Raw genomic sequence first — 13,951 nt, 5'->3', positions numbered from 1 at the left:
ATGCCCAGTCGGGGCCGTTTAGAACGTTACAACAATAAAGGGTGCAAAAAAAAACCGATGAGAGTGAAACGTATAAGAAAGGTAAACACATTTTGACTTAAAACTTTCGTGACTGCAGGGATTCATATTCTTTGGTTCTTTCGGTAAAGTCACGTAGATAGAAAAATAATAAAAAAAGTGAGTAAAAATTTAATAAAAAAGAAAGTGAATAAAAATAAAATATTATTTATAATAAAACACAAAAAAACGAATGTAGACTGTAGCCTGGTTCTTAATCGGAGTGAGTGTACTGGCAGTCTATAATGTAGACTAGCAATGGTTATTAAGCTGGGTGAGTGCACTGGCAGTCTGTAATGTAGACTGTAGCCTGGTTATTAAGCTGGGTGAGTGTACTGGCAGTCTATAATGTAGACTGTAGCCTGGTTATTAAGCTGGATGAGTGTAATGGCAGTCTATAATGTAGACTGTAGCCTGGTTATTAAGCTGGGTGAGTGCACTGGCAGTCTAATGTAGACTGTAGCCTGGTTATTAAGCTGGGTGAGTGCACTGGCAGTCTATAATGTAGACTGTAGCCTGGTTATTAAGCTGGGTGAGTGCACTGGCAGTCAATGTAGACTGTAGCCTGGTTATTAAGCTGGGTGAGTGCACTGGCAGTCTATAATGTAGACTGTAGCCTGGTCATTAAGCTGGGTGAGTGTACTGGCAGTCTATAATGTAGACTGGTGCCTGGTTCTTAAGCTGGGTGAGTGTACTGGCAGTCTATAATGTAGACTGTAGCCTGGTTATTAAGCTGGGTGAGTGTACTGGCAGTCTATAATATAGACTGTAGCCTGGTTATTAAGCTGGATGAGTGTACTGGCAGTCTATAATGTAGACTAGCGATGGTTATTAAGTTACATAGCTCCTTTTCCAGAAACGACCTGGCTCTACGTAGGTGGCTTACCATCATCACCACCATCATCATCACCATCATCACTATCATCACCATCATCGTCACCATCACCACCACCATCATCACCATCATCATCATCACCATCATCACCATCATCACCACCATCATCATCACCATCACCACCATCACCACCATCATCATCACCATCATCACCATCATCACTATCATCACCATCATCATCACCATCATCATCGTCACCATCATCATCACCATCATCGTCACCATCATCACCACCATCATCACCACCATCATCATCACCATCATCACCATCATCACTATCATCACCATCATCATCACTATCATAATCACCATCATCACCACCATCACCACCACCACGTGGTAATCTGTAGCGGATGCGTTATTTAATCATGCGTCTAGCGCCAGGCTGGAGTGCAGTCCTCTGCCACTGAGTAGTTACAGACTGAGTAGTTACAGACTACCTACAGCCACTGAGTAGTTACTGGTGTATGGGATGTGGGGTGTGTGTGGTTTGGTGATTTGGGGTGGTGTGGTGATTTGCGGGGTGTGCGGCGGTGTTTACGATGGGTCATATTCCGGGCCCGGTACTCCACGTTGCCTTGACAAATAAAATGTTTTTATTTTGCGCGGACACTCCGTGACCTCGCGTGTGTCTGCGTGCTGCCCCGTGACTGCCCCGTTAGGGAGCGGTGGTGCAGCGGTTAGCGCGCTCCGCAACGAATCTGGCGAGCCGAGTTCGGCCAACAACCAGTGACGGATTTTACCTGCACCGCCACTTAGAGAGACAAAGGCGGCCGGGCGTGGTGCTCACCACCCAACAACCCGCCCTGCTTACAGCACTTGCCCCTCGCAGTGTTAGAGGCTACACGGGGCTACTTTGTCTTTGCCGTGTAGCCATCAGAGATGGAAGAGCGTCCTCCTACTGCCGCCTGGCGGCTCAATCGCGCAAGTTCAGCACCACCAACAGCGCCACCAGCACCACCACCAGCACCACCACCAGCACCACCACCACCAGCACCACCACCAGCACCACCACCACCAGCACCACCACCAGCACCACCACCACCAGCACCACCACCAGCACCACCACCACCAGCACCACCACCTCGGCTGTTGTTGCCGAGAGAGAGAGAGGAGGGAGAAGCGGCGTCTTGGGTCTCGCCTGGGCACCATGGAGGCCGAGATGACGCCTCCGAGGGCGCTGAGCGGCAGTCGGAGCGGCGGCTACGGGGCCATGGACGACACCAGCTGGGGTCGCGGGACGCGCGCAGGTGGTGGGGTGGGGGGCACGGGGCAGTGGGGGACAATGGTGGGACACGGGGCAGTGGGGGGCAGGGGGGCAGTGGTGGGAGAGTGGGGGGCACGGGGCAGTGGGGGGCACGGGGGCAGTGGTGGGGCACGGGGCAGTGGGGGGCACGGGGCACTGATGGGCAGTGGTGAGCAGAGGTGGACACGGGGCAGTGGGGGCCACGGGACAGTGGGGGGCACGGGGCAGTGGGGGGCACGGGACAGTGGGGGGCACGGGGTAGTGGGGGGCACTGATGGGCAGTGGTGAGCAGTGGGGGGCACGGGGCAGTGGGGGGTACGGGGCAGTGGGGGGCACGGGGCAGTGGGGGCAGGGGGTCAGTGGGGGGCAGGGGGTCAGTGGGGGGCACGGGGCAGTGGGGGGCACGGGGCAGTGGGGGCACGGGGCAGTGGTGGGCAGGGGGTCAGTGGTGGACACGGGGCAGTGGGGGGCAGGGGGGCAGTGGGGGGCACGGGGCAGTGGGGGGCACGGGGCAGTGGGGGGCAGTGGGGGGCACGGGGCAGTGGGGGGCAGTGGGGGGCACGGGGACATGAACGCGCATTGCTGTGTCGCGACAGCCGAATGTGAGCGTGAGTGAATTCGCGAGTGAATCTGTGAGAAGATCACGTTGGCACTTGGGGCTAATTGGGTGGGAGAAACGGTGTCGGCCGAAGGAATCACTGGTCGGGGCGCTCGGCACGGTGATGAAGGAATCGGGGGGGGGGGGGGGGGCGCCGGAAGATCTTCGCTCATTCATTCATTAGCTTGTTCATTCATTCGCTCATTCATTCATTATCTCATTCATTCGCTCAATCATTCATTAGCTCATTCATACATTCGCTCATGCATTCATTAGCACATTCATTCGCTCATTCATTCATTAGCTCATTCATTCGCTCATTTATTCATTCGGCCATTCATTCGCTCATTCATTCGCTCGTTCATTCATTAGCTCATTCATTCATTATCACATTCATTAGCTCATTCATTCATTAGCTCATTCATTCGCTCATTCATTCATTAGCTCATTCATTCATTAGCTCATTCATTCGTGAGCTCATTCATTAGCTCATTCATTCGCTCATTCATTCATTCGCTCATTCATTCATTAGCTCATTCATTCATTAGCTCATTCATTCATTCGCTCCATCGCCATCCAACAGCAGCCAAACGTTCAGTCACCGAACGGGGTGCCAGTGCAGTCGACAATTTCAAACCAAATCACAATCCCCGCACCAAATCATTGCGGCAATTTTTCGAAAGTCCGCCCATTCATTCGTTTATCCTTCAAACCATTCCGGCTCAACGCCGCGGTGGCTAGGAGATGTTAACTACCTCGCCTGGTACGCAGGAGGTCGTGGGTTCGATCCCGACCCTGACGCCTGCTTCTGAATATTTGGAGTTTGCGTGTCTCTCGCATTCAGAATCAACATCACCACGCGCTTCGAGTATTCGGCTGATCTGAACGATGATGATGACGATAGGCCAACTTCGTTGAGTTGTCATTTGTGATAGCCAGGGTAAGGCGCCTTAACCGGTAAAATAAATCAAACAATTATTCCGGATCGGAATCGGCCGCAAACTACACGCGCTTCACAAGCCCGATGCTTGCTAAACCACCCTCGTGGTAATTGTTTTTTTTTTACCCTTTTATCTGGCAACAAAACTGACACCTTTTTTAACAAGGAGTCATGTTTGTATTGACCACAATTCCTGCGGCCTGATGCTGTTGTTGATGGTGTTGTTGATGGTGTTGTTAATGATGATGTTGTTGATGGTGTTGTTGATGGTGTTGTTGATGGTGTTGTTGATAATGTTGATGGTGTTGTTGATGGTGTTGTTGTTGATGATGATGTTGTTGATGATGTTGTTGATTATGTTGTTGATGCTGTTGTTGATGATGTTGTTGATGATGTTGTTGATTATGTTGTTGATGGTGTTGTTGTTGATGGAATCTGAATATGTTGTTGATGGTGTTGTTGATGGTGTTGTTGATGATGTTGTTGATGGTGTTGTTGATGGTGTTGTTGATGATGTTGTTGATTATGTTGTTGATGGTGTTGTTGATGGTGTTGTTGATGGTGTTGTTGATGGTGTTGTTGATGTTGTTGTTGATGGAATCTGAATATGTTGTTGATGATGTTGTTGATTATGTTGTTGATGGTGTTGTTGATGGTGTTGTTGATGGTGTTGTTGATGGTGTTGTTGATGTTGTTGTTGATGGTGTTGTTGATGTTGTTGTTGATGCTGTTGTTGATGGTGTTGTTGATGGTGTTGTTGATGGTGTTGTTGATGGTGTTGTTGATGGTGTTGTTGATGGTGTTGTTGATGGTGTTGTTGATGGTGTTGTTGATGGTGTTGTTGATGTTGTTGTTGATGTTGTTGTTGATGCTGTTGTTGATGGTGTTCCTGATGGTGTTGTTGATGGTGTTGTTGATGTTGTTGTTGATGCTGTTGTTGATGGTGTTGTTGATGGTGTTGTTGATGTTGTTGTTGATGCTGTTGTTGATGGTGTTGTTGATGGTGTTGTTGATGCTGCTGTTGTTGTTGTTGACGCTGTTGTTGATGGTGTTGTTGATGCTGTTGTTGATGGTGTTGTTGATGCTGCTGTTGTTGTTGTTGACGCTGTTGTTGATGCTGTTGTTGATGGTGTTGTTGATGGTATTACTGATTATGCTGATGACGTTGTCGATGATGTTGTTGATGCTGTTGTTGTTGGTGTTGTTGATGCTGTTGTTGACGCTGTTGTTGACGCTGTTGTTGACGCTGCTGTTGCTGCTGCTGCTGTTGGAGCAGACGAGGAGGCGGCGGGCGACGTGGTGTCCATGGCCGACTCGACGGCCACGCTGGAGGAGCTCGAGGAGGAGCTGGTCCGCATCGAGCGGCTCCGCGAGCAGCTGATGCGGCGAGAGTCGGAACTCAGATACATGTGAGGCAACGTCCCCCCAACGTCCCCCCAACGTCCCCTCAAGGTCCCCCCAACGTCCCCCCAACGTCCCCCCAACGTCCCCTCAACGTCCCCCCAACGTCCCCTCAACGTCCCCCCAACGTCCCCCCAACGTCTCCTCAACGTCCCCTCAACGTCCCCCCAACGTACCCTCAACGTCCCCCCAACGTCCCCTCAACGTCCCCCCAACGTCCTCCCAACGTCTCCTCAACGTCCCCCCAACGTCCCCTCAACGTCCCCCCAACGTCCCCTCAAGGTCCCCTCAACGTCCCCCCAACGTCCCCCCAACGTACCCTCAACGTCCCCCCAACGTCCCCTCAAGGTCCCCCCAACGTCCCCCCAACGTCCCCCCAACGTCCCCCCAACGTCCCCCCAACGTCCCCTCAACGTCCCCCCAACGTCCCCCCAACGTCCTCCCAACGTCCCCTCAACGTACCCTCAACGTCCCCCCAACGTCCCCCCAACGTACCCTCAACGTCCTCCCAACGTCCCCTCAACGTACCCTCAACGTCCCCCCAACGTCCCCCCAACGTCTCCTCAACGTCCCCTCAACGTCCCCCCAACGTCCCCTCAACGTCCCCTCAACGTCCTCCCAACGTCCCCCCAACGTCCCCCCAACGTCCCCCCAACGTCCCCCCAACGTCCCCCCAACGTCCCCTCAACGTCCCCCCAACGTCCCCCAACATCCCCCCAACGTCCCCTCAACGTCCCCTCAACGTCCCCCCAACGTCCCCCCAACGTCCCCTCAACGTCCCCCCAACGTCCCCTCAACGTCCCCCCAACGTCCCCCCCAACGTCCCCCCAACGTCCCCCCAACGTCCCCTCAACGTCCCCCCAACGTCCCCCCAACGTCCCCCCAACGTCCCCCCAACGTCCCCCCAACGTCCCCCCAACGTCCCCCAACGTCCCCCCAACGTCCCCTCAACGTCCCCTCAGTAACTCCTCAACACCCCCCTCAGTAACCCCTCAACATCCTGCTGGAAGTGCAGAATCAAATTGAATGGGATCAGGGATTTCATTTTGTGCAGCCATTGGTGACCAGGCCAAGAGCATCAACTCACTGCACATGAGAACCCGGTTTCAGCACTTCTCAGTCTGTGTGACCATGTGGGTCTCAACGTGAATCTATGGGTCTCTGTCTGAGTCTATGGGTCTCTGTGTGAGTCTATGGGTGTCTGTGCGAGTCTATGTGTCTCTGTGTGAGTCTATGGGTCTCTGTGTGTCTGTGGGTCTCTGTGCGAATCTGGGTCTCTACGTGAGTCTATGGGTCTCTGTGTGAGTCTATGGGTCTCTGTGTGAGTCTATGGGTCTTTGTGTGAGTTATGGGTCTCAATGTGAGTCTATGGGTCTCAACGTGAGTCTATGGGTCTCTGTGTGAGTCTGTGGGTCTCTCGGGTCGCCGGGTTCATAGCGCAGCGTAGCGCTAACCGCTACACCACCACTCCCCACCCGCACACACACACACAACACGCACGCACAATGTAGCTTGCATTGGCAAGACAAACCTCCCAAGGCCGACCCCCCCCCCCCCCCCCCCTGCCGGAAAATCACTCGGTAGGCACACACACAGCAACAGCAGCAGCAGCAGCAAAAAAACTTGGCAGGATCCTCCTGAGAAGGAGTCTTGAGACTCGGCGAGGCTCCGCCGGTGGCGAACGGGCGGATCGGGAGCGACGGTAGCGCGTGACGATCCCGTCGGTGGTGCCGTGTGCCGGCAGGATGGACGACATGCAGCTGTGCCAGGAGATCTCGCGCCTCAAGGTGGAGCTGCAGGCCCTGGTCTCCCTCCCAGGTGACTCACGGGGGGACCCTCCACATGCAAGGCCACGCCGCTGCCCACCGCACCCCCACCCACCTCCCTGCACCTCCACCCACCTCCTGCACCTCCACCCACCTCTTTGCACCTCCACCCACCTCCACCCACCCACCTCTCTGCACCTCCCCGCACCCCCTGCACCCCAACCCACCTCCCTGCACCCCCACCCACCTCCCTGCACCCCCACCCACCTCCCTGCACCCCCACCCACCTCCCTGCACCCCCACCCACCTCCCTGCACCCCCACCCACCTCCCTGCACCCCACCCACCTCCCTGCACCCCCACCCACCTCCCTGCACCCCACCCACCTCCCTGCACCCCTACCCACCTCCCTGCACCCCCACCCACCTCCCTGCACCCCCACCCACCTCCCTGCACCTCCACCCACCTCCCTGCACCTCCTGCACCCCCACCCACCCCCACCCACCTCCCTGCACCCCCACCCACCTTCCTGCACCCCCATCCACCTCCCTGAACCTCCACCCACCTCCCTGCACCTCCTGCACCTCCACCCACCTCTTTGCACCCCCACCCACCCACCTCCACCCACCTCTCTGCACCTCCCTGCACCTCCCTGCACCCCCACCCACCTCCACCACCTCCCTGCACCTCCCTGCACCTCCACCCACCTCCACCCACCTCCCTGCACCTCGCCGCTCGCCTCGGTGCCTTGGCTCTCCCCCAGACGCGGAGCGCGCGGGCAGCGCGGCGCGTGCCCAGGAGGAGTCGCTCATCAGGACGATCCACGAGCTGGTGGAGAAGAGGGACTACCTGGTGGACGACGTGGAGCTCGAGAGGCTCAGGTGCGCGCACCTCTCTCGCCCCGCACCCCCACGGACAACGATCCCCCGCGTGATTCTAGACTTGAAGCTTTCGTGACTGCGAGGATTCATACTCTTGGGTTTTTTCGGTAAAGTCACGTAGGTAGAAATAAATAATAAAAAGAAATAAACCAAATAATGGAATTTCTTGTATTATATTTATTTATTTTTATAATATAATTTCTATTTATTTATTTACTATTATTTTATTTTTACCTACGTGACTTTACCGATAAAACCGAAGAGTATCTCCCGTGTAGCCTGAACAGACTGTAGGGGCAAGTGCTGTTAGCGAGCGCCTATGAAGGCCGGCACGGCACACGAGGAGATGGGGTGGCAAGCACCACGCCCGGCCGCCTTTGTCTCCCCAGTGGCGACGTTTACTACACACCGCACCGGGTACTCAGTTGAGGCTGAGTCGACCTTGGGGGAGGCTCAGGAACCGTTTCAGATAATCGTCACTGGTGTTGGCCGTGAGCGGGAATCGAACCCGGGTCGCCGGGTTCGCGGCGCTAACCGCTGCGCCACCGCTCCCCCGGGTGGTCGACCCTGCGCTGTGTGACGCAGGGAGCGCGAGGAGGACAAGGAGATGTCAGATTTCCTGCAGAAGAAGCTCAGGAAGAAGGAGCGGCCATTGCGAGCAGGTACCTCGTGCAGCCAGCTATGGCTGCAGAGTTTGGTGGTACATGTTGTTTATGTCGTTTATTGTGAAAATTCGGTCACAGTTCCTATGACCACTGTTTCATTGCTTTTATGGTTTGGCCATGTTTGTGTTGTTGTAGTACAGAGTTAGACTGATGGCCTTAATCTAAGTTGTCTTGTGGTTGTTGTTGTTGTTGTTTGACTTGCATCCCACTGGGATATTTGCACCGGGTTGGTGTACGGTGTTTTTTTCTGCAATATTTTGCTGTCTTTTCTTGGATTTTCTGTTTGCACTTAGTCACTTTAAGATGTTTTCTTGTTCATGTTTTTGTTTTTTGTTTGTTGCGGTTGCACCCGATTCAAGAGCCGAATGGCTCACAGGGCTATACCTAATACATGAACTTTGAACCTCGTGAGCACGCGCGTTATCCCTCCCAAATTGTCAATCGACATCGCGCCCATTTCTCGGCCGCTACGGATGTCCGCACGGTGATGAACCACCGCTGCTGCTGCTTAGTGGAGCCGTCGTTTGTGACGATGGCCAGGTCGCTCAATGGGTCCCATACCTGGTGCGGAAAATAAATAAAAATTACACAGGTCAACAAAAAAAAAATTCTGGCCTGGACTTTTGCAGCTGTTCTAGACTAATTTCAGGGTGCCGATTCGAAATCTGATCTCAGATTTGCTCTATCACATCTCATTTTTATGCTATAGGCATACCCCATTTTCATTGATTTTACCAGAAATTAACTCTGTCACTTATGATTGCAAGTTGATGCGAGTCAGTGACTGCTTTAGTGTTAAAATACGGTGCTGTATTTTTAGGACAGTGTTTATAATATCATTTTATGTAGATATACACATTTATTGAATATTTTTCTTCCGCAGTTTTTATTGAAAATACAATATTTAATATCTCAAAAAACCTGATGCGATAGACAAAAACTGATGCCAGATTTGGAATCAGCACCCCAAAATTACCTTATTACCTTTCGATTTAAAGCTTTCGTGACTGCAGGGATTCATCTTCTTGGTTCTTTCGGTAAAGTCACGTAGAAGGGAAGTAATAAAATAATAAAAAATAAAACATAATAAAATAACCTTAATACCGTTGGAATACCTCGTGCCAGAAAAAGTGTGTTGACCAGTGTAGTTATCGAGTGCGACTCGCGACGTCTGTCCGCGTGTGTCTCCGCAGACGCGGTGCGGGCGGGGGACCGCCGGGAGAGCGAGGGGTCCCCGCAGGGAAAGCCGACGTTCGCCAAGACAGGTCTCACCCTCCTCAAGGACTGCTGCGGCTTGGCCTCCTGCTGCGTGCAGTGACCTCCCGTGGGGGCAGCGCTCGCGTCGGGAGCGGGAAGGCGCGTGTGCGGGCGCGTGTGTGTGTGGGTGAGTGTGGGCGTGTGTGGGTGAGTGAGTGTGGATGAGTGTGGGTGAGTGTGGGTGAGTGAGTGTGAGCGAGTGTGAGTAAGTGTGAGCGTGTGTGGGTGAGTGTGGGCGTGTGTGGGTGAGTGTGTGTGGGTGAGTGTGGGTGAGCGAGTGTGAGTGTGAGCGAGTGTGAGTAAGTGTGAGCGTGTGTGGGTGAGTGAGTGTGAGCGAGTGTGGGTGAGTGTGAGCGTGTGTGAGTGAGCGTGGGCGAATGTGAGTGAGCATGGGCGTGTGTGGACGAGCGAGTGTGAGTGAGTGTGAGCGTGTGAGTGTGAGCGTGTGTGGGTGAGTGAGTATGAGCGAGTGTGAGCGTGTGTGGGTGAGTGAGTATGAGCGAGTGTGAGCGTGTGTGGGTGAGTGAGTGTGAGTGAGTGTGAGTGAGTGTGAGTGAGTGTGAGTGAGTGTGAGCGTGTGAGTGTGAGCGTGTGTGGGTGAGTGAGTATGAGCGAGTGTGAGCGAGTGTGGGTGAGTGAGTATGAGCGAGTGTGAGCGAGTGTGGGTGAGTGAGTGTGAGTGAGTGTGAGTGAGTGTGAGCGAGTGTGAGCGTGTGTGAGTGAGTGTGAGTGAGTGTGAGTGTGGGTGAGTGAGTGTGGGTGAGTGTGAGTGAGTGTGAGTGAGTGTGGGTGAGTGTGAGTGAGTGTGAGTGTGGGTGAGTGAGTGTGGGTGAGTGTGAGTGAGTGTGAGCGAGTGTGGGTGAGTGAGTATGAGCGAGTGTGAGCGAGTGTGAGCGAGTGTGAGTGAGTGTGAGTGAGTGTGAGTGAGTGTGAGTGAGTGTGAGCGTGTGAGTGTGAGCGTGTGTGGGTGAGTGAGTATGAGCGAGTGTGAGCGAGTGTGGGTGAGTGAGTATGAGCGAGTGTGAGCGAGTGTGGGTGAGTGAGTGTGAGTGAGTGTGAGCGAGTGTGAGCGTGTGTGGGTGAGTGAGTGTGAGTGAGTGTGAGTGAGTATGAGCGAGTGTGAGCGAGTGTGGGTGAGTGAGTGTGAGCGAGTGTGAGCGAGTGTGGGTGAGTGTGAGTGAGTGTGAGTGAGTGTGAGTGAGTGTGAGCGTGTGTGGGTGAGTGAGTGTGAGTGAGTGTGAGTGAGTGTGAGTGAGTGTGAGTGAGTGTGAGCGAGTGTGAGTGAGTGTGAGTGAGTGTGAGTGAGTGTGAGCGTGTGTGGGTGAGTGAGTGTGAGTGAGTGTGAGTGAGTGTGAGTGAGTGTGAGTGAGTGTGAGTGAGTGTGAGTGTGTGTGGGTGAGTGAGTGTGAGTGAGTGTGAGTGAGTGTGAGTGTGGGTGAGTGAGTGTGAGTGAGTGTGAGTGAGTGTGAGTGAGTGTGAGTGAGTGTGAGTGAGTGTGAGCGAGTGTGAGTGAGTGTGAGTGAGTATGAGCGAGTGTGAGCGAGTGTGGGTGAGTGTGAGTGAGTGTGAGTGAGTGTGAGTGAGTGTGAGTGAGTATGAGCGAGTGTGAGCGAGTGTGGGTGAGTGTGAGTGAGTGTGAGTGAGTGTGAGCGAGTGTGTGTGAGTGTGAGTGAGTATGAGCGAGTGTGAGTGAGTGTGAGTGAGTGTGAGTGAGTGTGAGCGTGTGAGTGTGAGCGTGTGTGGGTGAGTGAGTATGAGCGAGTGTGAGCGAGTGTGGGTGAGTGTGAGTGAGTGTGAGTGAGTGTGAGTGAGTATGAGCGAGTGTGAGTGTGGGTGAGTGAGTGTGAGTGAGTGTGGGTGAGTGTGAGTGAGTGGAGCGAGTGTGAGTGAGTGTGAGTGAGTGTGAGTGAGTGTGAGTGAGTGTGAGTGAGTGTGAGCGTGTGTGGGTGAGTGAGTGTGGGTGAGTGTGAGTGAGTGTGAGTGAGTGTGAGTGAGTGTGAGTGTGTGTGAGTGAGTGTGAGCGTGTGTGGGTGAGTGAGTGTGAGTGAGTGTGAGTGAGTGTGAGTGAGTGTGAGTGAGTGTGAGTGAGTGTGAGCGTGTGTGGGTGAGTGAGTGTGAGTGAGTGTGAGTGAGTATGAGCGAGTGTGAGCGAGTGTGGGTGAGTGTGAGTGAGTGTGAGTGAGTGTGAGTGAGTGTGAGTGAGTATGAGCGAGTGTGAGCGAGTGTGTGTGAGTGTGAGTGAGAGTGAGTGAGTGTGAGCGAGTGTGAGTGAGTGTGAGTGAGTATGAGCGAGTGTGAGTGAGTGTGAGTGAGTGTGAGTGAGTGTGAGCGTGTGAGTGTGAGTGTGAGTGAGTGTGGGTGAGTGTGAGCGTGTGTGTGTGTTGAGTGAGTGTGAGTGAGTGTGAGTGAGTGTGAGTGAGTATGAGCGAGTGTGAGTGTGGGTGAGTGAGTGTGAGTGAGTGTGGGTGAGTGTGAGTGAGTGTGAGTGAGTGTGAGTGAGTGTGGGTGAGTGTGAGTGAGTGTGAGTGAGTGTGAGTGAGTGTGAGTGAGTGTGGGTGAGTGTGAGTGAGTGTGAGCGAGTGTGAGTGAGTGTGAGTGAGTGTGAGCGAGTGTGAGTGAGTGTGAGCGAGTGTGAGCGAGTGTGAGCGTGTGTGGGTGAGTGAGTGTGAGTGAGTGTGAGTGAGTGTGAGTGAGTGTGAGTGAGTGTGAGTGAGTGTGAGTGAGTGTGAGTGGGTGTGAGCGTGTGTGGTGAGTGAGTGTGAGTGAGTGTGAGTGAGTGTGAGCGTGGTGGTGGTGAGTGTGAGTGAGTGTGAGTGAGTGTGAGTGAGTGTGGGAGTGTGAGTGAGTGTGAGTGAGTGTGAGTGAGTGTGAGTGAGTGTGAGTGAGTGTGAGTGAGTGAGTTGTGAGTGTGTAGTGTGAGCGTGTGGTGGGGTGAGTGAGTGTGAGTGAGTGTGAGTGAGTGTGAGTGAGTGTGAGCGTGTGTGGGTGAGTGAGTGTGAGTGAGTGTGAGTGAGTGTGAGTGAGTGTGAGCGTGTGTGGGTGAGTGATGTGTGAGTGAGTGTGAGTGAGTGTGAGCGAGTGTGGGTGAGTGAGTGTGAGTGAGTGTGAGTGAGTGAGTGTGAGTGAGTGTGTGAGTGAGTGTGAGTGAGTGTGAGTTGAGTTGAGTGAGTGTGATGTAGTGTGTGTGTGTGTGAGTGAGTGTGAGTGAGTGTGTGTGTGTGTGAGTGAGTGGAGTGCGTGGTGTGTGTGAGAGTGAGTGTGAGTGAGTGTGAGTGAGTGAGTGTGAGTGAGTGTGAGTGAGTGTGGAGTGAGTGTGAGTGAGTGAGTGAGTGTGAGTGAGTGTGAGTGAGTGTGATGAGTGTAGTGAGTGTGAGTGAGTGTGGAGTGAGTTGAGTGTGAGTGAGTGTGAGTGTGTGAGTGAGTGCGTGAGTGAGTGTGGAGTGTGAGTGAGTGAGTGTGAGTGAGTGTGAGTGAGTGTGAGTGAGTGTGAGTGAGTGTGAGTGAGTGTGAGTGAGTGAGTGTGAGTGAGTGTGAGTGAGTGTGAGTGTGAGTGAGTGTGTGTGTGTGAGAGTGAGTGTGAGTGAGTGTGAGTGTGAGTGAGTGTGAGTGAGTGTGAGTGAGTGTGAGTGAGTGTGAGTGAGTGTGAGTGAGTGAGTGTGAGTGAGTGTGAGTGAGTGTGAGTGAGTGTGGGCAAGTGTCTGTGTGTGGGGAGCGGTGGTGCAGCGGTTAGCGCCATGCTGCGCTACGAACCCGGCGACCCGAGTTCGATTCCCGATCACGGCCAACACCAGTGACGATTATCTGAACCGGTCCTGGGCCTCCCCAAGGTCGACTCAGCCTCAAATGAGTACCTGGTGCGGTGTGTCGACATCGCCACTAGGGAGACAAAGGCGGCCGGGCGTGGTGCTGGCCACCCACCCCCTTGTGCGCCATTCCGGCCTTCATAGGTGCTCGCTAACAGCTCTTGCCCCAACAGTCTGTTAAGGCTACACGGGGGATCTTTGTCTTTATCTTCGTGTGTAGAGCGAGCGGTAGTGCAGCGGTTATCGCACTGCACTACGAACCCGGTGATCCAAGTTCAATAACCAACATCAGTGACGAATATCTGAACTGGTCCGAAGCCTGGTGCACAGTGGTCATCAATACCCTGACTGATTTGGCAAAATGCTGCTGCCAATCAGATTTGGGATGAGGGAGATGTTGACCTTCCTGCTCAGACTTCTATTTGCATCTGTTGGGACTTCCA

The 13,951-nt window shown here is 53.7% G+C and overlaps 1 protein-coding gene across 2 annotated transcripts; it reads left to right on the top strand.

The window, feature by feature from the left end:
- Positions 1–1,948: 1,948 nt before the first annotated feature.
- On the top strand, positions 1,949–12,393 carry LOC133358730 (bMERB domain-containing protein 1-like). Of its 2 annotated transcripts, none has more exons than XM_061577170.1 (6): positions 1,949–2,202; positions 5,013–5,145; positions 6,882–6,955; positions 7,666–7,783; positions 8,369–8,445; positions 9,642–12,393. In XM_061577170.1, exons 1-6 carry the CDS (start codon positions 2,103–2,105, stop codon positions 9,764–9,766), a joined length of 627 nt encoding a protein of 208 aa, XP_061433154.1. In that variant the 5' UTR covers positions 1,949–2,102; the 3' UTR covers positions 9,767–12,393. The 2 variants fall into 2 exon arrangements, with proteins under 2 accessions (XP_061433154.1, XP_061433153.1); XM_061577169.1 differs by having other exon boundaries at positions 1,949–2,205.
- The last annotated feature ends 1,558 nt before the right edge of the window (positions 12,394–13,951 follow it).

The sequence above is a fragment of the Lethenteron reissneri genome, chromosome 63, assembly GCF_015708825.2.
Source record: "Lethenteron reissneri isolate LAM-NWPU_2019-01 chromosome 63, ASM1570882v1, whole genome shotgun sequence".
NCBI classification, from domain to species: Eukaryota; Metazoa; Chordata; class Hyperoartia; order Petromyzontiformes; family Petromyzontidae; genus Lethenteron; species Lethenteron reissneri.
This window is presented reverse-complemented; position numbering and strand designations above follow the sequence as displayed.

Excerpts from the sequence above, each read along its gene's own strand:
- LOC133358730 (XM_061577169.1), top strand. The coding sequence starts at position 2,103 with ATGGAGGCCGAGATGACGCCTCCGAGGGCGCTGAGCGGCAGTCGGAGC. Across the intron at positions 2,206-5,012 it reads TCGCGGGACGCGCGCAGGTG|ACGAGGAGGCGGCGGGCGAC; the intron begins GTGGGGTGGGGG and ends CTGTTGGAGCAG. Across the intron at positions 8,446-9,641 it reads GGAGCGGCCATTGCGAGCAG|ACGCGGTGCGGGCGGGGGAC; the intron begins GTACCTCGTGCA and ends GTGTCTCCGCAG.